This window comes from Serinus canaria, chromosome 8 (assembly GCF_022539315.1).
Source record: "Serinus canaria isolate serCan28SL12 chromosome 8, serCan2020, whole genome shotgun sequence".
NCBI lineage: Eukaryota > Metazoa > Chordata > Aves > Passeriformes > Fringillidae > Serinus > Serinus canaria.
In genome coordinates, this window is record NC_066322.1 from 8,999,081 (window position 1) to 9,022,658 (window position 23,578).

The 23,578-nt window shown below is 41.5% G+C and overlaps 1 protein-coding gene across 4 annotated transcripts in view; it reads right to left on the reverse strand.

Annotated features, from left to right (window-relative positions):
• MAST2 (microtubule associated serine/threonine kinase 2) overlaps nt 1-23,578 on the reverse strand; it is a 186,459-nt gene that overhangs the window by 10,185 nt on the left and 152,696 nt on the right. For all 4 annotated transcript variants that reach the window (XM_050977181.1, XM_030226303.2, XM_050977183.1 and 1 more), the window contains 13 exons: nt 19,810-19,942; nt 18,127-18,188; nt 17,414-17,499; nt 15,811-16,019; nt 14,807-14,945; nt 14,253-14,385; nt 12,770-12,935; nt 11,654-11,755; nt 9,923-10,045; nt 7,627-7,736; nt 5,474-5,628; nt 4,166-4,470; nt 1,333-1,548 (listed from right to left, as the gene is read on the reverse strand). In XM_050977181.1, coding sequence (XP_050833138.1) covers nt 1,333-1,548; nt 4,166-4,470; nt 5,474-5,628; nt 7,627-7,736; nt 9,923-10,045; nt 11,654-11,755; nt 12,770-12,935; nt 14,253-14,385; nt 14,807-14,945; nt 15,811-16,019; nt 17,414-17,499; nt 18,127-18,188; nt 19,810-19,942 — 1,939 coding nt within the window. The remainder of the gene's footprint in view (nt 1-1,332; nt 1,549-4,165; nt 4,471-5,473; nt 5,629-7,626; nt 7,737-9,922; nt 10,046-11,653; nt 11,756-12,769; nt 12,936-14,252; nt 14,386-14,806; nt 14,946-15,810; nt 16,020-17,413; nt 17,500-18,126; nt 18,189-19,809; nt 19,943-23,578) is intronic.

Here is a 23,578-nt window from a genome sequence, read left to right on the forward strand (position 1 = left end):
ATTAACACAAAAGGAATGAGTAGGTGATCAGACAACAACTATGTCTGGGCAGTTTTGGTACTGTTTTAAATTCACAGGGGCAAAAATATCTAAAATATTAGCTACTGCAGGGACTTTGCTACTGAAAAACAACTTCACAAATTACTTTTGAGTGAGTTTCCCAAATGAAAAGCCATGGGCTGGGCTGTCAGATAAACTACCTGACTCTGCTTGCTGGTGGAACAACATCCACCTCTTAAAGTACAAAGCAAATACAGAACTCTCATTTTAAAGTGAAGCTGGTCAACATCAGTAAAATAAACCCAAAGAGCAGGAATACTAAATGCAGCTGTAGAAGGTAATCTCTAATCCATTAAGAAACACCTGCTGAATCACCCAGCACATATTTACCTGGCAGATGAGAGCAGCTCTGGAGAAACCTTTTCTGGGTGGTTAAATACACATTTTAGAGGTTTTCATGAGGGAGTTCGTAGTTCAAAAAGCAACTGACATCCAAAGCACAAGAAACGTGATGTGCATCACCACAAGACTGCCAAGAGCAGGTGCATTCCTGCCTCCAGCTCACTGCTGGGAGGACCGGGCGGGCATTGCTCATGGCCCAGCTGCATTCCCTGCTCCCATCTAGGCAGGAACAGGCACAGCCCTGGAAATACAGCACGGTCTTATCCTCTGGAAAGGGACAAAATCCCTGTGGGGAGAAACTCCTTCTGCTGAACCAGTCTGTCACAGCTCAGAATGGCTGAGCTGCTCTCTAGGAGTTATTACCTGGCATTGGGAATTGTAAAGGTCTGGTTATGCTTGTAGACAGAGCTGAGCCAAGAAGGTGAGCAGTTCAGCATTGACTTAGTGAGTTACTTACACTGTTCAGTTCCTGAGCACTCAATCTCAACCAAGTTATCTGGAGTTTCTGAAACTTCCCTGTGCATAAATGCACCAGACACATTTCATTCCCAAACAGCGCTGTAGTTAGCATGTGACCCCAAAAACCAGCACCTTGAGGGTTAAAATAATTTTGTGTCTCTATACCTCCTTGCTGCACCATTGTCTAGAGACCAGCTAGGAGTCAATTTAACCAAAACCAGGGGAAGAACAGGGCCCAGCTGCCATTTGCAGAAGCTGCAGTCAGACCACACGCACAGCGCTGCTGTCTGTGGCACAGCAGTGCTCATCAACCTGCGAGCAGGAAATATTAAACCAACTGTAAAAGTTAGCTCTCTCCCCTCCTGCCAGCCAAGGCTTTATTCCAGGAGAGCAAAGGGGGAGGATCTGTCTGCAGACCTTTTGTTTAGTGCTTGCAGATTCTGACAATGCCTCACTCAAGGCATTTCTTACCTGAGGGAATCAGGAGAGACAAGGCAGTAGCGGATGCTGATTTAATCACTTTATTGACAGGTCTCGAGGTGCGTTTCTCCCCTGATTCCCCAGAGAGCAACCTGTGTCGTGCCCGCCGCACTGCCAAATCGCTGATGGCTTTTGGAGTGGTAAAGTCTGGGCCTTCATTGCTATTACTGCGAGCTCGTGGATCAGAGAAATCTGCAGTGCTCCCAGCTACAGTTTAAATTAAAACAGATTAGAACCACAGGGAATTCCTAACAGTCTATTCCCCTACAGGCAAAATACATTAAATCAAAGTCATGTTTACATGAAGTCCAAGAGTAAATTTTCCTAAGAAGAAACCCCAGGGCTTGAATTTTTATTTACAGAAATGGTGTTATTCCGAACACAGAAAATTAGCAGCTTCTATTCTGTGGAAAAGCTCGCTAATGAAATCAGATTGCTCAGTGGCAGTTCCATGAATCCTAAAGCCGTGGTGCACTTCTGCACACCGTTTCAATGAGATCGTTCACAGACAAAAACTGGTTTATAGAAAGTGCTGCATTTTTACAACCAGCAAGAACTGTCAATCTTTGAGTTAAAACTGCCTGTAATAGAAGAGCCAGGTTCTACTGGAGTTGCACATAAAAAATCCACTTTAAGAGAATACTAAAGTACTCAAGTCAGGGAAAGTAAAAATGTGGATTTCAAAGACAACCTTAATTTGCCCCCTTCTGTGCACTGTTGCAATTTAGTCTTGAATTACTTAACCTGCTACAATTATATATAAAATGCAAAGTATTCTTGAAGATCAGACTGGGCATGTAACAACAGGAGATTCTGGGGGTTGGGGGTCCTGTACTCAAGGCCAGTGCCTCAGTCCCCCATGTGATACCTTAAAGGGGCACTGTGAAAATACAGTAATTAGAATTTACAAGGTGCTTAGAAATGAAAGTGGTGAGCATCACAGCAACTCCACAAGGGAAATTAATCATTCTGTCTTCAAAAGCAAATTTTAAGCAGCATGCAATAAATAAAGCCTAAGGGCCACATTTTGAACAATGAGGACAGAACAAAACATTGATCATCGTTATTTAAGTGGGCAGCACTGCTCTGCATACTAAGTGAAGCAGGAAGTATCATGAAAATAAAAATTCGAAGCACTATTCCCATAGACCTCAGGACCAGATGCTTGTTCAACATTTAAGAGGCACAGAGTTTCAAATCAGGCTCCCAGACAATAAGGAACCCGGATTTGGAGGCTGCATGGGAAAAGGTGCCATATAAATTAGAGGAGAAGTCTGAGACAGTGACAGGAATTAAACTCCTTTCAAGCCTCTGGCTTGGGGACACTGAAGCACTGGTATCCCTGGATTCCATGCACTAGATCAAAGACTGCTCTAATGTATTGAGCTCAGGGGAGCAGGCTGCCCAGGAGAACTTAATTTTTGCCAATCTCACATTGCAGATACTCAAATTAGCAATGGAAGTGTTCTTGCCATTTTTAACAGCATGTTTCTAGGTTCTTAGCATGACATTGAGAGCCCAAGGTTTCACTTATGGCATCTATGCCAAACGAGTATGAGGCAGCTTCCTTCCTTTACCCTTGCACCTCTTCTTTCCATGGGGGCAGGACCAGGCCTCTTCAGGGAGTGTGGGCAATGAAGGGGAATGGGAGGAAGGAATTTCACAGATTGGATTGCAGAAAAGGAGTAAAAAGATGTAGGAATCTTTGACTTTACTCTGGAGGCAAATTTCTTCTAGCGCATTTCCACCTTCTGCTATCAGTCCCCCATCACATCTGCCCAGTGCCCTCCTCCTTGTCCATTCTTGCTGCCATTCTGACTACTCCCTCAGTACCCTTTGCTCTCCATTCTCAATGCATCAAAATTGCTTTGTCTGCTTGCTCCCAGTTTGTCCCAGCAACTTGTTCCTTATTTTCTTACCCAGTTAGTCGTTGTTGTTCAACCCTACAATCTAGCCCTTCCCCTAATTATGCCTTCTTTCTCAAATTTTCTCTTGCCAACCTTCATTTCAACTTCCTCTCTTTCTTCCATTGTTCCAAACTTCATTTTTTCCCCTCCCCTTACTACTTTGCAGCAGTTCCCAGCTCTGGCCTCCTCTGTTCTCAGAACAGGCAGCTTCACCCTCTTGCCTTCCCAATGCCCTGAAAGGGGCAGGAGCTGGGAACACTCCCCTGCACTGCAGCAGCCCAGGGCACCACCACAGGAAGGTTCAGCTCAGCCCAGAGCTGGGTAAAAGCCCCAGGACAGTCAAAGTTGCTGAGAAATCAAACACTGACTTCTAAGTGCCACTCTACTAAATTTAGGCTGCACTTCTCTGAAACAACAACTGGATGAATTTCGGCATATTTGGATGTTAAAATAAGTAGCGTGTCCCTGACACAAGCCCCACTTCCCCAGCATATTTCAAGTCTCTCCAAACTCTTGGGATGAGCAAAACCACAGGAAGCAGGGATCTGTTGGTATGGCTGACACCCACGTTCTCCAGCTCCAACTCAGCAGTGATCTGTTCTGATTAATGCTTGAATTAATGCTGTCTCAGGTAGGCACCCAGTGGTTGTAAGTAGGCATAGATCATATGAATCTCAAGCATGAGAAGACCTAAATCAATTTGAAGTGACAGTACTGAAATCTACGATGCAATTTTGAGGAGATGAAACCACTGGCGTTATTTCAAAGGCAAGCACATCCACAAAGCTACACTAAAATATCTACATAGCACGAGGCACTCACATCCCCTGACACCCAGAGCCAGCTTTACAGAGCTCATCTCTGCCAGGTAACACAACCTCCTTGGGGAGCAGGACGCCCCGTCGCCAAGCACGTACCTGTCAGTGCCGAGGTGCTGCCGGTGGCCGTGGAGGGGGTGGTGGCTCCAGCGTCCCCTTCCAGCTGCAGCTCGTGCTCCACAGGCTGCTCTGGAATGGGCAGGGGCAGCCCCTCCCGTGCCTGCACCGTGGACAGGAGCATCCCCTCGGACTGGGGCCGTTTGAGGGCGGCGCCCTCATCCTCGGCGGAGATGGCGAAGCGCGGCATGTCCAGGAGCCCCGAGCAGCGGCGCCGCACCGTCAGCGGCGGGCTGGAGTCGCTCTCCGTGTGCGAGGACTCGGACATGGACAGGCGCTTGCGCAGGCTGCGGGCAGAACCAGACAGGGCCCCGGGTGAGCCAGGCCACCATCAGCTTGGAAGGCTGAAAACAGGACACAGACCCAACCCAGGTGTCCGAAACCAATTAAAGGTGAAGTTTGGTGGCCAAGCTACAACACTGGACGTTAAACCAACAAAGGCTTGGGGCATCACTTGAATTTAGATTTCCAGCTTCTAGGAAAGGAAGGGATAAACCCAAAGAAAAATACAGTACAATGAACATGGTATTAAATATTATTCTTTTTAAAATAACAGTTGCAAATTACAAATCATCCTCCATGTTCCTTTTGGAATTAGTTGAATTTTTCTTTTGAAGCCAGGAAGGCCCAATGCAAAATGAAGTGCACCTCAGTTGTGAGGGCAATCTGTAAAACATTTTTAAGGGAGTCATACAGACTAGGTCAGAGCCACATTTTATGCCCTTTCTAATGCCAAACATTAGTGTAAAGGTTTTACGGGGGTTGCACAAAATAAGAGACATCTCTTTTATAAAAGTAAGTTTTCAGTAATGCCAGAAACATGGCAGGTATCCAAATTGTGGGTAGTCATATATTTTACTGATATTTTTTATTAGAGCACAAGATTTTGTGGGCATATTCTGAACTTTTGAAACTTTGAACTTCCCTAATGATTTCTCTGCTTTGTAACAAAAGGTCAAAGTCTGGCAACACCAGAATTTGCATTAATTTAAGAAAAAAACTGATGTGGGTACACGTCTGACGTAATATATAAAATCTGCCCTTAAGGTTAGAATACCTTTAAATTCATTAAAAATATTTGCTACACATTTAGATGATGTTAGTACTTAACTAGATACATTTAAGGACTGTACAGGTTCTACACATTCACTTTTAGCTATTCAACCCAGGCTTCTCTTGTAGAAATACAACATAAGAAGCTCTCCTCACTAAACACTGGTCATAGAACGTTTTGGCTGTCCTTTCTTAGCTGCTGTGGGAGAACAGAAGACTCAGTGGCACAGAACTCACATTTCAGGAGAGCCAATGACCCAACTGCGGTCCCGGCTCTTCAAGCCCCCCAGGCTGTCCAGCCGATCGTCCTTCTCCTCGCTCAGGCTCCGCTTGGTTGGTGGTGGAGTCTTCCTCTCCTCGTGGATGGAAAGTCGTTCCATGCTGCTGTACACCTGTGTGCAGGAAAAGATCCTTCTCAGCAGGGAAACCCAGCCCACAGGACCTTTTCTGAGCAATCTCCTCTTGAAATCCACCCCTGAAAGCCTGAACTTGGTAATGTTCTTTGACCAAGTAACAGTGCAGGTGTGACATGCTCCAGGTGTGCCAGGGAGGAAAGGAATAAGGCCCAGCCCCAGAAACACTAAAATGCTTTTCTGCAACAGCACCCGATGCCTCTCCTTTGAAAACACAGCAGAAATCCTGACAAACTTCATGAAATTACTTTGATTTTTGGTTTTAGCGGTTCTCAAATCCAAGAGGAGCTATTGCTAAAGACAGCTGCACAACTCTTGAGGGCTGGCATCTGGATCTTGAAATCTTACTGCACAAATTCACTTCAGTGATAGGCATCACGCTCATGACCCCATTTCATTATCAGTCTATCAGCATTGCCCCAAGCTTATTTCAGAACAAAAAAGTCCTGCCCTCCTCAAGGAATCTACTATAATGCTGACAGCTTAATGAAAGTGCCTTTCTTGGTTTTACAGCCGTCTTTAAATAATTAAATGATTAAGCAAAAAAAATCCATCCTTTTAAAACTACACTTGACTGTGGACCTAATTTACATAAGAAGAGATTAATGAAAATAATGTTATTAAAAATTCAGAGCATCAACAAGATAACTATTAATAAATCATATGGCTGAATTGTCAGACAAGAATTTCAAAATATAATGAGCCTTTTATGCCTCCCACATTACAAATGCTGTATAATTTTCCAGGTCTTAAAATAAATTCATTAAAAGTGAACTTTCTCTTTGTGGCAAAAACATTGAACCCTAAAGAAAAGCTTCAGTCTAACAAATGAGTAATACTCATGGTGAGAAAAGGCAGAGAAAAGAAACTCTTACGTACTCATGAGAACTTTTTCAAAACACCAACTAATCCTCAGGTCCAATTTTAAACATACTTTTAGTGATGCAAATCAGGAGCAACTCCATTAAATTAAGAGCAACTGTTATTTAAAGCACTGTAGCCTGGTTGAGGACAAAGAACAATCTGGTCCTTAAAAACTGACTTCAGCAGTGGAAAACTGGAGGAACAGTTGTGAAAAACCAAAATAGCTTTCAGCGCTCCTAAGTAAAATTCCTTCTCCCATCCCACTAAGAGGGAAATACAGTTCATGAAGTGGCAGCCTCAAAACAGCATTTCTTCTCCCTTCTGCCCCTCCCAAACATATATTTTATCAGGAAGACCAATGTAATCCTTTCCTTCTAGTTATGTATTTGAAAACACCAAAGGTTTTATGCTTTGTAGAACTCAGGTCATTCTTGTTGTTGTCCTCTGGACTCCCTTTTAATGGTCCATGCTCATTTTCAAGAACACTGCCCAGTACAGACCAGAATTCCCCAGCTATGGCCTTCCTACTGGTAAGCCCAGTATGGGAAACTATTGCTTCCATAATTTGGCACATCTAACTCATGAAGGACTATGTGCCAAGACCCTTCTCTTTGAAATTGTCACCTTGCCTTTTGCTCCTCAGGCTGTATTTGAGACAATGAGTGATATTAACTTCACTGATGCTCTTACCCCTTTGATTTTAGACCCTTATTCCAAATTTTCTTCCCAAAACTATCTTGTCACCCATGGAAGGTCCTGTCAGAACGACACTGCTCAAAGTAAGTTTTGGATACTCCCTATGCCAGCATCCAGGTCATTGGTAAAAACATCAGACTGTATCAGATGCAGAAGAGAACTACACAATGCCCTGCATATTGGTGAAACATTAAGAAATATAAAATGTCATTCTCCAGTTATTCTGGTACTGACCTTCTAAGAGGCCACAAACTACTACAGAATAAACAATTCATGCAGGGCTTTCTTTCTTCAGTCAATACTACACACCATGAGATCCCATTGAGCATCCACATGATTAAAATCTGTCCCATATGAAGCAAAGAAAGCGTGTTCCTCCCTAGATTGTTTTCTTTCAACAAGTCAGCATGTCCCTACCTTGCTGAACCTGGGCGAGCAGGAGGAAAACTGCCGGATTTCCACGTGATCATCATCATTAGTGTCCTCCTCTTCTTCTGAATCCAGGTGCTGGTACCTCTCTGAACGGGCTGGGAACAAGACATGGCACTTGCATCAGAGTGGGGAGCGTTGGCAACTCACACCTCAAGCATTGCTACTGGTCTGCTGAAAGAACTTGGAATGTTTATACACCATGCAGGGTATTTCCCTTAACACTGAAACATACCCAGCCAGATTTTGCTCATCCCGTGCAATTGCCAGTGAAGAATATCTCCTTGGCACTGAATTTATCTTATCCTGTCAGCTGTATTCCATTCTGGAAGCAGCTGATACTCAAAAGGTGCCTAATCCTGCAGACCCTTCATGGTAGGGATATTTCTTCCCTACAGCAAGCAATCACGTGGAAGGAAACATGGAAACAATTCACTGTCCAACTTCCCAATAAACAGCTTTTTGATTATACAGTCTGTCCTGTATACATACATACATACAAGCCTACTTAAAAAAATAAAAATATTTACCCCAAAAGGAAATCTCCTCTTTTCCCTCTTGCAGCTAGGAAAAGGATTAGATTTTGTGAAAGAAAATGGGCAAGCAGCCAATATGCAAAGCTATTTTTAATGCAAAAACTTCTTCCAAAGAGATTTTGTGCTTGGAGATTTGCAGCACTGGATTTCTAAGCCAGCCACACTGGATTTTGTGGGGTGGGCACTAATAAGTTTGGCTACAGGAAGCTGATAACTACACTGAGCCAAATTTGCTGCACCACATCAGCCAGAAAGCTACTTTTATAAATTCTAACATTTTCTGCATTTGGGTTTATAACAGGAACACCAAGGCCTAGCAGTGTCTATGTGAGATATTTCCTGATGTGAGAATTCCAGCCTTTATAAAGGACTCACACCAAGGTCACCCTGACCCCGAGTGTGCCAGGGCATGTGGGGAGGTTCCCATGGCTCTGCCTTGACAGGCCAAATGGTTTTGCTTTTATCCACCAGGATCTGCTCGTGGCTGCTGCACTGGGCCTCTGCCAGTCACTGATCCAACTCAGTGACCAAATTTTCCACACCCTGTAAGTGCAGTCAGTGGTGAGAACAGCCCACCACATCAGTTTCTCCATGTGTGTTGCACCAGTACAACCTCAATACATGTAGAAACCTCACCTCTGCCCCCTCTGCACTGCAGACTCCAGCTGCTCTCTGCAGTAACCACACAGAGATTTCTCAATCCATCTCTCTCTCCCAATCCTACCTCTCCAAACAAGCCCCAGCCCAAAAGCCCCTTCCCCAAAAGGGAAGAACACTATCTAAATGGAATCACTGCTTGTGCAGTGTGAGAGCCAAGGGACTGGAGGCAGCTGCCCTCTCCCTCCTTTCCCTCTCAGCAAAGCACTGGAGCAGAGAAAAAATGTATTTCACACAGATTCAACCAGGCCAAGATGGGAAAGATTCTATTAATGTGGAGCAGAAATTTCCACTTCTCAGAGAACTGAAACAGCCAGTTTCCCATTCTGCAGCTGGAGAGGGGGAAAGACCTCACCCTGGCCAAGTCCCCTCCACCTGCTCAGCTCCCCAAGTCAAATGAGAAAAGTTAGGAGCAGAGGCTCTGGGAACAGAGATCTGTCCATCCCTTCCCTGACACTCCTCCCTTCTCTCCCAAGAGCATTTACTCTGTCTGGTGCTTATCTTGAAATACCAGGAATCTTACACAGCACTGATACCATGGCAGCTCCCAGACATTTCTACACACCAGACAGACACTTCATATCTCATTAGAGCTAGAAATACTAAAATAAAGCGATACACTTGCAGCAAAAATAATTCAAATTACTTCAAATCTCTTAAGAATTTTCCCCACATACTTGTCTTCAAGGTCTAGGGTTTGTTTTGGGGTTTTTTTAAAAACATTTATTGGCTGAAAAGAGTCACTAGGGAAAGATCATGTTGCTCAAAAACTCAAGGAATTTGGATTTACCAAATGCTTTGGAAGAAGTTTAATGAACCCAGCATGACAATGGCAGCACCTCTCACTGCAGGCCCATGGCTGGCAGGACCACAGGCACCAGTGAAAGGCCAGCTGACTCCAGCAGCAACATTTTTTCATTTAAAATTAATTTGCCTTCAAAGAAACCTTCCTTGGCATTCAACAGAAACTTTTTAAAGCCATTCCCATCAAGCGTTTTATTCAATTTCTAAAATGACTTATCTCTAACAATTTCAAAAATGAAATATGCACAAGAAATATGATGCTGTTTAGGCCAAATCTCGAGTCTTACTGTCAAAATAGCTTGTGTCATCCTCAGATTCCAGCTGTGGGATGAATTCAGCTTTCTGCCGGAGTAATCCATTCCAGTCCAGATCTTTAAAGAACCGATGCTGCTTCACTTCAAAGGCACTACCTGAAATAAGCACCTTTTACTGCAGAGTATTTCTTTCAGCATTTGCATAACATGAAAAACAATCTCTAAAAATATCAAGAGCCTAAGAGAATGTACTCGAGTATTTTTAAGTCACACATTTTCCAGGAATTTTGAGAAACAACTTATCCTTTTACCAAAGTGGTCATGCAGGATAAAACCTGAACATGATTTCCTCCTTCCCACCTCCTCTTCCTGCTCAGCAACAACACAGAGGCTGGAAGACAGCATCTGCTGTTCCATTCCACATCAAGTTCAAGATTAAGAACACCTTAATTTAAAATTTTCAAACTCTGAACACCATCTTGTTCGTAACTGAATAAAGAGAGCAAGCTCTGAGAGGCACTTAGAATGTGAGTGACAACTCACAACTCCACTGTTGTGAATAAACTCATTCATGTGTCTAGAACAAGTCAGGGCTCACCTATCTTCCTGAATTAGTATCTATTGTTATTAAGCTCAGAAGCTTGGGTACCCAGAAGTAAAAAGTAAAGACTATCTGTCTACCTGCTTAGGCATTTTTTTTTTTCAAATGAAATTAATATTCATTGCAGATGCTACCAGCTTTTTAGAAAAGAAAAGAGCAGAGGAAAAGAGATAAAAGGTTTGCTGAGTGCCAGTGGCACTACAACATGCCAAGTGAAACAGCAGTCTCAGCACTACAGGTATATAAGAAATCAAAAAAAATCAGTCCATCAACTCCTTTTATAAGGCTAGAAACTCTACATCTTTTCCATGACAGCAACATCTTTCAAGTACATGGATTTTAAGCAGAGAAGAACATGTGAAAACCATCTGATATCATTATTAATTCATGATCTATTCATCACCCTTGTGTGCACATGTGCTAAATCTGCTGGATACACGTACCTATTGGAATTGTTATATATTTATCTCTAAGCTGTTTTTTTGTCCTTAAAGTGTAGTTCTGAATTGAAAATCCCAAAATAAATTAAAGTAATCAAATCGATGAAAGATGAGCTGTCATGTGAAGCCACAGTGTTGCACAAATTACTTTAAAACAAGAGTGTACCTAGAGATTATTTATGATTATTTACTATGAGGAAATGAGAAGTCTTGGCTTGTAAAACTTCCAACCTGACATTATAATACAGAAAGACTGACAGACATATCTGACTTTGCCAAACAGATTATCAGACTTTGCTGTATGTCTGGAGAATTCTGCACTACAGGCCTCTAGGAATGGGAAAGTTTTCATTTACTTTATTACACCCAGGAATTCACATCCATAGCAGGGATTAAGCTTCTGCTCAAAGAGAACTTCAAAGAAATCTGATTATACACTGTTCAAATGGAGACACAACCCTCAAGCCTATAATGGAACAGCACAAATCAGAGATGTTGCCAAGCTGACAGTGCCCCTTTTCCTGTTTCCCAGACAGGACAGTAGTATCTGCCCGGCTCATGGACATGTGACAGTAATTCCCAGAGCTCCACCACACTGAATCCAGTATAAACTGCTCCCCAGCTCCATATGAGCATTCCTCACCACGAGTAGGTGTGCATCACTGGCAAGGTAGCTTCATCCCCTGCTTGTGGGCAGTGTTTTCCTGTGCATGAGGCTCTTACCTGTTCCCATTCTTTCCAGAGGATTTTGGCGGAGAAGCTTAGAAATCAGGTCCTGGGCATCTGGGGGCAGTGCATCATCTCCTTCTGGCCAGGCAATTTCATCTGGGGACAAAAAGAGACTTGACATTTTCTACCAGCTTCCCAACTAATTTGAATAACCATTCATACTCCTACACCTCAAAGTGCAGCGTTGGGAACTGCCCCAGAAGCATAAATACCTTGAATTCAGCAGCTTAATATAATTCAAGCATTGACATTTTTCAAAATGCATAAAATTCAGCATCAGCTAAAGCTGCTGTCAATCCAAGCAGTGCTTGTGGAGACAAAAAAAAAAGCTTTAAGGACTCTATTAATAAAGTATGAAATGGGACTTCCATGACAATCCATAAACAAAGGCAGTGACAATACTGTGGCTGTATCTCCTGCCTGCACATTCCAGAGTCGTTATACTTGGAACAGAGAGAACAATTCACAGGTAACGATTTCATGCATCATATTTAGTGCTTTGATGAAATTTTCTTTTTACAAAGGACATTTGCCAAGTGTGTTAAAAATTTACTGCTTCAGAAAGCATTCCCAATAGAAAATTATTTCACTGGCATATTCACTGAGTGAACACAAAGCAATTGTCTGTCCAACTCCAAGCATGAGAAAGGTTTAAAAAGCCACAAGATGTGAAGGTACTGAGTACAACAACTTCACTGTACTGTGCTTGAATTTCCTTTCATTTCACTTATACAAAATTACTAACTAACTAGCATTTGGACCTACAAAAACAATAACCAAAATCAGCCTGAAATAGACCAGTTGGTGGCTTCTCCTTTCAAATTCTCCATCATTTAAGTTAAAAGATAGAACAGAAAAATCCCCAAATATTTTTCCTCAATCCCACAAGGATTTGTATGATTCCCACACCATGACAGAACTATTCAGGTAGATGTTAAGCAACACAAGCTTCCATAGCTGAAATCAGATGCAAGCTTTGACACAGAAATTCAGAAATTCTAAAACTAAACCCCATTATTTTATACCTAATCCTTCCTGACTTAAACTGCAGATCCCCAATATTTTCAAAGCACATTTTGAAACCCCTTCAGAGCCAGAGCAGAAACCTACCACTGATCACTTGTCCAAAGAGCTCTTCAGGTGTGTCCCCAAAGAAAGGAACGCAGCCGACCAGGAACTCATAGAGGATGATGCCCATGGCCCACCAGTCCACGGGCTTGCCATAGCCCTGGCGCAGGATCACTTCTGGGGCAATGTACTCTGGAGTCCCACACACCTCAAGAGAAACATGCAAGACAGCAACTTTACCCCCTCAGAGCTTTACAAGGAAGTTATTAATGTTTTGCCACTAATCACTTCATGCTGTGAACTACGTCCATGGAGCAAGAGTCTATATTTGAAGAAGACATTACCTGCACAGAAATAACATCACATGAAATTAAATGTTCCTAGTGTGGATATGCCAGCTAAGTAGTTCTTTGGTGCATGCACAGGAAAGCATATGGGAAAAATGCATATTCTGTGTGTTTAGGTCTGACAGCTTGATGGATGTCTGCTGGCACAGCTACAGCTATCAGGAGCTGAGTTTTGACAAACCTCTCACATCTCTGTGCTAACAGAATTTAGTTTCACAGATGCAGAATTAGCAGCCCAGCATGATTACACACTTCAGCCTTAATCTTGGGAGGTACAGCTGGCATGGACAATGGTTAAGGAAATTACCTTGGAAGATCTAAATTGCCTGGGGCTTAGAAGCAGCAACAACAATAACAAAATAGTTGTAAAAATTGTACCACTGTAAAGTACAAGAATATGATCTAATGACCTAGGAGAGTTCTGTTAGAAAAAGCATCCTTACACAGAAGACAACAGGAAGACAACACCACAGGATAATTATGAATCAACACTTGGCACAAATAAAAATTCAGCTGAAAAATTCATCTGTGATCCTAGGCATTTTCAGAAGAGAGAAGCATTTTTTAATCCCATTATACAAGGCACTGGTGAGCCTGCATCCAGAACAGTTCCTTCAACCATGTCCAGAAAATATCAACTCAAACAGAAAGAGTTACATGCAAGAGCTATTCATTCATCAAAGGAAAATCTATCTTGTTAGCTACAAGAACTTAGCTGGTTAAGCCCAGCAAAATGAAGGCTAAGGAGAAAAATGACCCTTAGTAAATATCATGGGGATAAAAATCAATGTTTAAACCGTTAGACAAAATTACGAGAAACATATAGAAACTTGCTGTGAACTTCTAAGCACCAGAAGGGGGAGATCATGGAACAACCTTCAGCAAAATCCACGTTACATCCCTACACCAACTTCTGTTTACACCTGCACTGCTGCCTGGGCCACCCTATCAGCATCCTAAACTAGGAGCTGAAGTGCATGACTCCAAAACAAGAAGCAGAAATAGCAAACTGTGTCAATTTATGTACAAACATGAGAATGGACTTGTATCTTTTCCTCCCATTTTACAGTGCACAGCACAGCATCCAGGCAGAGAAGAAGTGCTTCAAACTCTGATTCTATCCCATGACAGAATCCTGCATCTGATACCACATCAACAGACAAAATTTTTCAGCTTACCTGCTTGTCCAGGAATTCCCTGGTATCCTTCTCAATGTGGCCCTCATAAAGATTAGTTGTAAGACTCATTAACCCAATTTTGGACAGTCCAAAGTCTGTTAGTTTAATATGACCCATTGAAGTTATCAGGAGACTAAAAGAAAGAGAAGCAAAATAATGCAACATTCACTTAATTGTTTCCCAAAAGCAATTTCAAACAAAAAGAACACAAGATAATGTGAAGGACAATCTCAGTGTTACATCCCCATTAAACACCTGGAAAAAACTCCTATGCAGCCAAATACCACAGAGCAGACAAGGCAACTAGGAGTGGGACTACCTTCTGCCAAAACACCAGCAGTGTAGCAACATCTCTGGGATAATACCTGAAGACATTCTTCCCACCCTTTTCAGTGCCTATCTGCTTCTACATTGGTAGCAAGAGACTCCATAAAACCTCCCACATGTCAGATGCTGTTGAAGATCAGTGCTGTCTCCAGCCCCCATGTCCTGCTACCTACAGAGAAAGCCCCAGAAGGACTGGCTCGGTTCCCTCTGAGGGCCCAAAGACTTACTTATCAGGTTTTAGGTCACGGTGAACAATCCCATAATTGTGTAGGTACTCCAGTGCCAGAACAGTCTCAGCAAAATACATCCTCGCCATATCAACAGGTAGGGCACCAATGTTCTTGAGAAGTGTGGCACAATCACCTCCTAGAAACAAAACATTTGCACATATGGCACGTTGGAATGGCAAATATCAGCAAGAAACAACAGCTATGGGTCTGCAGGACAAGATTGGACTAAGTTTTCTAAAGGCCGCCTATCACAAGCCTGTCAGGAAGAATTCTGAAGATCTCTCTGTACTCTGTCTTGAACTTAAAACAAATATTAAACTCCTAGGAAAATTGAGATCCATATATGTTGGGCAGGCTTGGATAGGAATTGTACAGATGCCATTTGCAAACTGAAGGAAGCCTTGAAGAAAATAAGTCAGGACTCCTGATTGAAGCTTTCTTGGGGACACTGGCCACACTTTTCAGTCGACCTTCATTTCTACTTGCAAAGAGGAATTAATATTAAAATTTCCCATTGTCAATACATCTGATTTCATCCCACTAATTTATCTGAAAGAGCACTAATACAATAACTATAATCTTATTTCTCAAACATTCAGTCAAGCAAGCCAGGCATAAGAAATTAATCCTATCCACCAGTGGATATTGCTTATAATAAGATATACTGATAAAGTAAAATCAAATTATATTTCAAAGAATAAGCAAACCAAACAATGAAGAAAACCAACCCCAGCATAAAATGGCACTTTATTTTTAAAAAGGCTGCTAAAGAACAAAGACATGTCTCTTAAATATTTTTCTAAGTGGAATGTCAAGCAAATGTGCTATGGATCCAGCCACGCCATCCCACAGGAGGGAGGGAGGGTTTCCTTTCCAGTGAGGACTGGAAAGTTCATGCTGACTTCTGGCCTCAGCAGTGAGGCTCAGCTCACTGCAAATGTGTTGTATCAGCCCCAGGGATTCACAGGCCCCTCTGGAGGAGTGGATACCAACAACCATACCTTCCACATACTCCATAACCATGCACAGGTGCCGCTTGGTCTCAAAGGAGCAGAACATGCTGACCACAAAGGGGTTCTCAGCAAATGTCAGGATATCTCTCTCCACAAAGGCCTGCTGGATCTGGTTTCTCAGGATCAGGTTCTGCTTGTTGATCTTCTTCATGGCAAAACGCTGGCGGGTGGTCTTGTGCCGCACCAAATACACCGCTCTGCAAAACCACACCGAGAGGAAAAGGTCCATTCTCAGTTCAAACTGCTGCCTTGTGGGCTCAGGTTGGGAGTTCTTTGTGCTTTTGTTGGGGTTTCTTAAACAGTGATGTTACTGTTTTGAATGGATCCTGACAGACTTATCCATGACTCCAGAAAATCCTGTTTCAGTGACAAGCTTCTCTAGAAAAGAAGGAGCCCCATGATGCTTCCTTCCCTCAGCTACTCTGCTTTCCTGAATAAAGCAGCATTTTTGCTGATGTGACAAACAAGGAGACATCTCAAACACCAATGCCACAAATTTCCATAAGCACCATTGCAGAGCAGCATGTATTTTTCAACACTACAGTGACCACTTTGCTTAAAAAATTGTCCAAAATCTATGGAATCAGCCCGAGTTCTTTCCAAGCTCCATAAAATTAATTTGACGCAGCACTGTCACCAGGGATTTCCTTCAGTAAAGTATCTCTTACACTTCTATCATTTGCAGATCATTAGATTCCTTCACATTAATAATACAGTTTGCAAATAAAATTTTCATCCAGTCTGCCTGCCTTATTGAATCAGTACTTGTTTCCTTTTCTCTGGAGTACATTACATTTAACGTGGTATTGTGTCTCACCAGCCACTGACTATACAATAAACTCAGGATAAAGACATGTGACTAACAGCAAAACTACCACTTCTCTCTCCCCTTTTTACAAAGTTACATGGGGCTTGTGCAGAAATATGACTGAAGAGATTTAAAATCTTTTTGTCTCATAATGACTCTTCAACATGCTCCATTGTGTCTTCACTCACTAAAAACCCATGCTTACACTTTTTCCACATATAATTTTTAAAAAGTGATTTGTTGTTAACTAAGCATCCACTGCCACAAAACACTCAAGCACATGCTCAGGTTTTGTTATTATGACCTACTGAGTATCACTACTTTTCAGTAACAGCCTAATGACCTCACTGGTAAGGATTTATGAACTGCAAAGACTCAGGAACTGCCTTTTAAAATTCTGGATAGGTTTGTGTGTGTGGTTAAAACTGTAACTGACTGAATTCATACTTGATTCTTCGATGGATAATAAAATCTAATAGCCTTTCTCGTGTATTACTCCTCACAGTAGATTTACCCCAGTGTAATTCTAGCACTTATTTTAGCATTTCAAGAGCTCACAAACAGCCACATATGTTACATATATAACCTGAAGAAATGAAAGAAATGGCATCTCCCAGAAGAATGCAGAAGATACAACAACTGTGGAACCTCTGTAAGACCCAAGGGAAATTACTTTAGCTTTGGACCCAACAAAACCCAGACACTTGCCAAACCTTGCTATAGCCCTTGGCTGGGTAGGATAATAACAGCGTTTTCTTCTAATTCAAAGTCTAAAAGTCTTACCCATAAGCACCATTACTGATCAGTTTAATAGTTTCAAACTCTTCTTCAGAGGGAGTTTTCTTTGACTGGACGGAGGCCCCACGGCTCTGGGGAAAGACAACAAGAAAATGGAAATCAGGAGCAGGAATGACTTAATTCTGTAAGGGGTTTTTTTGTCCTTTTCTTCTTTAGCACTCAAACTCAATCCAATTTTGAATTTCTGGAGTCCTCAGCTTTAGGACAATTGTCTGTATCCATAGGGTGTTTGCAGATTCCCTCTACAAATTATTAGCACAAAAAGTCAGTGGACTGTAAGATTCAGGCCTTAATATCACATTTTTTTAAAAAGCAATAAAATAAGGATCTTTGAAACCTAGCCAGTTTCATCATTAAAGTCTTCCAGTGGTTTTACTAAAGTCAACTCTTTTCAATACCCATCACATTTTACAAATGTAGACATAAAGACTTCTTCCAGATGATTTTAACTCCAGCAATTAAAATCCACAAAACTTGGTAATAATGCCTATTTACATCTTTGAAGTCTTTTACCACCACCATATAAAGATTTTCACATTTTTATGAAAATGTACTCTAGTTTTAATATGAGCTTTTAAATGTCTGCACTTTTTTTTTAAAATTACTATTACTCTGCTTTATAATTAATTCTTTACTGTAGACTACTTCTTTTGAGAGAAAAAAAAGTGCTAGACAGAGTGAGTGTATTACTGCTTTACCTCGACTGAATCATCTGTCTCGGGAGTGTCTGGGCTGTCATAGCTATTCAACTGGGCCATTTCTGAAAAGAAAGAGGAAAGATTACTCCTAATGATCTCAATCAAACACTATTCTCTTTGTTTATGCAGGAAAAACAGGATTTTAAAAGGTGCTTGTAGATGATGAAGGACATTTTCTCCCTCTGTAAAAAGTCACCCTAATTATACAGTGATAACCTTTAACATCTTGTATGCTGCAGGCAGTATTATATATAAAGATGAATATAATTAATTGTTCTAATTTCAGCCTGACTTTCTCTAGATAGTTTCTATAATAAGTAAAAGCAATAAATGCATGTTTGGGGAAAGTGCTGGCTAGTTAATATTAAAACCTATTACACACATATATGTCTGCATGTAGCCTGGTGGCATCTCTGTGCTCACATTTCCAACAGCTGCCCTCCACGTGATGACATGGCTGATTCTGCAAAACACTGAGCAGCAGCAAACAGGGGAAAGTCACTTAGTTAGGCTACTCAGCTGTTGCAGGAGATGCTGTAAACTCTGCAAGCCCAAATCCTGCCTTAGCTACGAGGCTCTGAACAGACATCACTGACATTTCTGGGTGCCCTCCTTACAGAAAGGAAATAAGGCACCTTGACATCTCCCCACATTTCCAAAGAAAATTTGACTTTAGTAAGGGGAATTAGCAATGGAAAGGTTCTCTCCCATGACAGGGATCAAAGGAAATTTCCCTTTAATGTCAGATTTCAACAAATGCTATTAAATTGCATTTAGCAATCTTTGGTAGAAATTTTCCTGAAGAGCTCTTCACTTGAAGTCAACCTGTCACTGTCATTCCAGTAAACACCAGAGAAGTTAAACTAGTCCCAGCCAGACTACTAATTTATGTTAAAATTATGCTCTCCTGAGGTAACAAGAAGCATAGTTCAATCACTAAAATATTCTGCAGTAACCTCCAGTCTCTGTCACACTTTCTATTGTTGCTGAACAAGCTGTGCATGCTCAGAAAACTTGTCATTTCAGCCAGCAAAGTGCCAGGCAGAAATATTAACTGACTAATTCTAAAGTTACAATCTTCTGGGCCAATGTATGTCTATATTAAGTTTACCATATGCAATTCTGGCACCTTTCAGAAAAGCTGTTTCTGTCCTTACACTGCTCTCTTTGGTTTGGCTGCTACACAAGATGTAAAGCTTCAATCTCACCTCCAGCTAAAAATTCAAACTCATCGTGGTAATCTCATGGAAAACCACAAAAACCACACTTTTCCCAGAGAGGACAATCAAGTGGGATGGCAGGATACTTTCCAACCAGGCCACTAGCAGGCCAGGCAGATCAGAAAAATAACAGGCAAATTTACTTTTACTGTCCAACAGCACAGAGAAAACAGTTAAATCCTAAAGCTATTTTCTAACATTGTTTCAGCTATGATACAGGGAGACACTATTAACATCATAAGTAAACAACTGTCACTATTGATGTGCCTTCCTTACCCCAGCAACATTCCTTTGAGACATGGGGCTGAAAAGGACAGTCTAGAATTTGACAGCAAACAGGAAAATAAGGAAAAATGGCCTAGAAAATCAATCAATAAAATATAAGCATCCTTCAGCTATGTAGTGACCAGGGTATCTGACTATCCTTTCAACAGTTTGGAAAGTACATAAGAAGAGTTCTCACCCTCCAGGGGATCCCTGGTGAGTCCCAGCTGGCTGATAATGTAACGAGGAATGTCACATTTAATTCCTTGCCCTTCCTTGGCATGGCCTTCCGCAGCTTCCAACAAATGGTAGAACTCTTCAGGATCAAACTCCTACAGCAAAGCAGAGAGAGACGCACAGAGAGGTAAATGATACAGCTTTACAGTTAGGAAAGGTTCCTCCCCCTTAGAGGGGAATCCTCAGAAACATCCAAAGGTAATTCTGGGCTCAGCAGTGATGCAGAACATTTCCAGTTACAACAAGCAAGGCAATGCTTCCCACTCTGCTCTGCAAAACCAACAGACAGTTACATCCCACGGGGTGTCCATGGGTTTAGATCTGCAAATCTAAACAGAACAAGGACTGTAGGGACTTTCTACAAACCAAACCAAAACTATCAAAAGGTCTTCTTAACATAAGTGTAAAGTGTGGACACATCTCCCAGTTCTGTCACACTGAGAAGAGCCAGGGAAAGGTTTGTGATGAGAACTGAGGCACCACCTTCTGCCACCTCCATCTGACAGGTGAGTTAACCCAAGAAAACCCTTTCCTGCTGTTAGTTGTCACTTCTGATCAAGCCATACACCCACCCAATCCTGCCAGTGTCCTAACCTCAGCAATTGCTAATAAAACTATTAATAAAACAACTTCCTTCATAAGACATACTGCTGCCCTATTTCTTCTACTCTACAGTACAGGATGACTTTAGCAACTCAGTCATGGTGCATGTGATCTCTCAGGCCAGACAAGGTTACAGAAGGTGTGATCTCTTGCACTGGACTAAGAGATATAGCAGGAAACAAAAGACAAGCTTTGGGCAGCAGGAGCACTCTGCTTAGGAACAAGTTCACCAGTTAACTTTAGCTCTCCCCACTACAAACCTCATCATTCACCAGCAATGAGCAGCTTCACCAACACTCTTCAAAAATTCTCCAGTGAATTGGGAGGGTGAAAGGGGAAGAGTTTGAGCAAACAGCTGAGCATGCACAGATAACAGTGAGGGCATCAGTAAAGAACTGCTGTGTGGTCAGCAACGTAAGAGAAAAAGAGCACAGAACTGCAAACAAGAAAAGGAAATTAGAGCTTGTAATGATGTGAAGAGACCTGAACAGAGAACAGATGCACTTTTCCATGACTGCTCCAAGCAATGCTGCTTGGACAGGTGCTGTCACCAAAGACAGCAACAATGTGAGAAACAAAGTTCCTTCCCAACTCCTCTGGAAAAGGATTAATCAACAGCCTCAGAAATGGCAGAGAGCAGGAGCCAGACCAGAGAGGACCACAGAGAGACATGGTCACCAGAATGCAGGGAGAGGGATGGTGGAGCCAAGGAAGGACTTCTCCAGGTACAAGTGCAGGTCATTCACTGGTGAGTAAAAGAGAGAGGGAAAAAACCAACTTGGTGACAAAAAAAACCCCAAACATACAAAACACTTAAGGGAACTACTTAAATTCCAGTTCTGACTTCTTTATGGTAGGTTTAATCATCTGAATACAGGAGAATGAACCCTACTAAGGGGAGGTGGGTGCTATGGAAAAATAAACAAAAATTAAATTAATTAGATACTTTTTCCCAAAGACGGTTTCAGAGATGCACAAACCACACTATCATTTTCTTTAAGCCTCAGAGATTGTCTGTCAATAACCATCTCATAGTCCAACAGGTAATGCAAAGACAGAAGCCAAATAGCTGAACTTTGGAATACTTAAATGTTTTTGACTGCATTAAAACAATCATCACAAGCACTGTCTATGTAGACACTTCATTTCCAAGGAAGAAAGAAGAATGAGCTGTGTTACTCAAGTTAACCTTAACACTAAATAGTAGAGAAACTTTTTATAAATTCATATATAATTGAAGCCAAAGATTGAATTACAAAAAAAGTATGTTAAAATGTTAAAATTTTCATAAAAATGAAAATTAGTTCTTAAAAACTATTTAAACAGTTGACTATCCACTACTATATTTCTTGTTCTATGGGACAAAAGGAACATTAGTATTTAGTTCTTCATGTCACCAGATTAAAATAAACATTTGGGGAAAAAATTGCTAGAAAGGCAATGCAGGTTGAAAAAAACAGGTAAGACTAAGCCACAGATCCAGATACTATTTCTATACTTTGGAGTCTGGCCACTTGATTGTCAAGGTTATCACTACATACTTGGGAATTCATTACTCAAATCTCAATGACTTTGCTGCTTCCACCTGCTCCCACTCATTTTGCAGAACTTCAGGTGGAGAAGACATAGAAGGACCTGGAGACCTCTTGATTTGCAACTGAGAGTTGCCTTGAGTTTGGAACTCGGCAAGTGCAGACACGGGTTCCCAAGGCTTTCTGAGGTGCTTTCCTAGATAATGAGTGTACACAAGCAAAAATGACAATGGTGAATGCAGCAAATACAAACACAGTGAGTTTAAATTTATCTCCTTTCTCCATTGCCTTCACTGCCAAAATAAATTTTGAAAAAGTGCTGGAAGAAGATACGTGGGAGTCACAAAATCTCATCTAAATCACAAATATGGTTTGAAAACCAAGGAATTCCCAGTTTGAATGGAGTTGTGCCTGGGATTTTCAGTGCAGTCTGGCAGAGATTTCTGGAATTAGTAAGTGAAGGTGTCTGTCCTGCTGGTTGTGCAAGTAACTTCCTCACTGACAGTGCCCTTCCTTGCACTGCAGGATTCTCAGCAAAGCTGTGGAGGAGGAATAAGGAACCCTCCAAAGTCTACTGGTACTCAGAACTTCTGCAGATGTTTCCAAAAACAGGTATCATTGGTAAGACTGGACCACTCTTGTCTACTTTGTCATAGAAAGCTCCACAAAAATCATTAATCTTCCAGTGACTCCAGGGATAGAAGTCACCCATGGACACACTGACCACTACACAACCCACATGTTAACTGTGCTTTTATAGCCAGCCATAGATCCCTAATCCAGCCAACTTCTCTGATGTCTCAAACACCTGTAGCATCTCTGTCACTTTTATGTCCAGAAAGAACCATCATGAGTGTGCTCAGGGAATTTCAGGGAATTTCATCCTGTCATTACCTAAATTTCCATTGTAGATTTGTGACACCTCACAATTTTTGGTGACTTCCCTACATTCTCATTAATTTTTCAACATTCTTTTGAAATACAGTCACTAAATAGAACCCTTCCAATTGTGTACACCTATTTCTATATATACTGAAGGTTTATATTAACCCTGTTGCTATGGCATGACAATGAGAATATGGGAATTCAAGTTGCTTCTCCACCACGCCAAGGCAATATTTTTGTAGCTGCAGAACTTCAGGACACAGCGACCTATTTTGGAATTGCCTAAACAATTTCCACCATTTTCTAGCATTAAAATTTTTTTAAATGCATTATTATTATTATTATTATTATTATTATTATTATTATTATTATTATTATTATTATTATTATTATTATTATTATTATTATTAATATTAAATTTAAATTTAAAATTAAATTTAAAATTAAATTTAAAATTAAATTTAAAATTAAAATTAAGTTGTTAAAAAGGAGTGGGACTTGCTTTTGCTTGTATTCCAATAGCACCAAACTGGATTTCAAGCCCAGCCTCCCAAATCTTATTGGATCTCACACAAGCGTATCCCACTGTGTGTTCACAGCTGGAAAACCTGACACCAGGTTTCACCAGTTGTTGGGTCTACAGGAAGGGTTTGAGTCCCAGAGCCAAACCCCATTTATGTCATGGAACTTCTTTCTTAGCACAGCACCCTG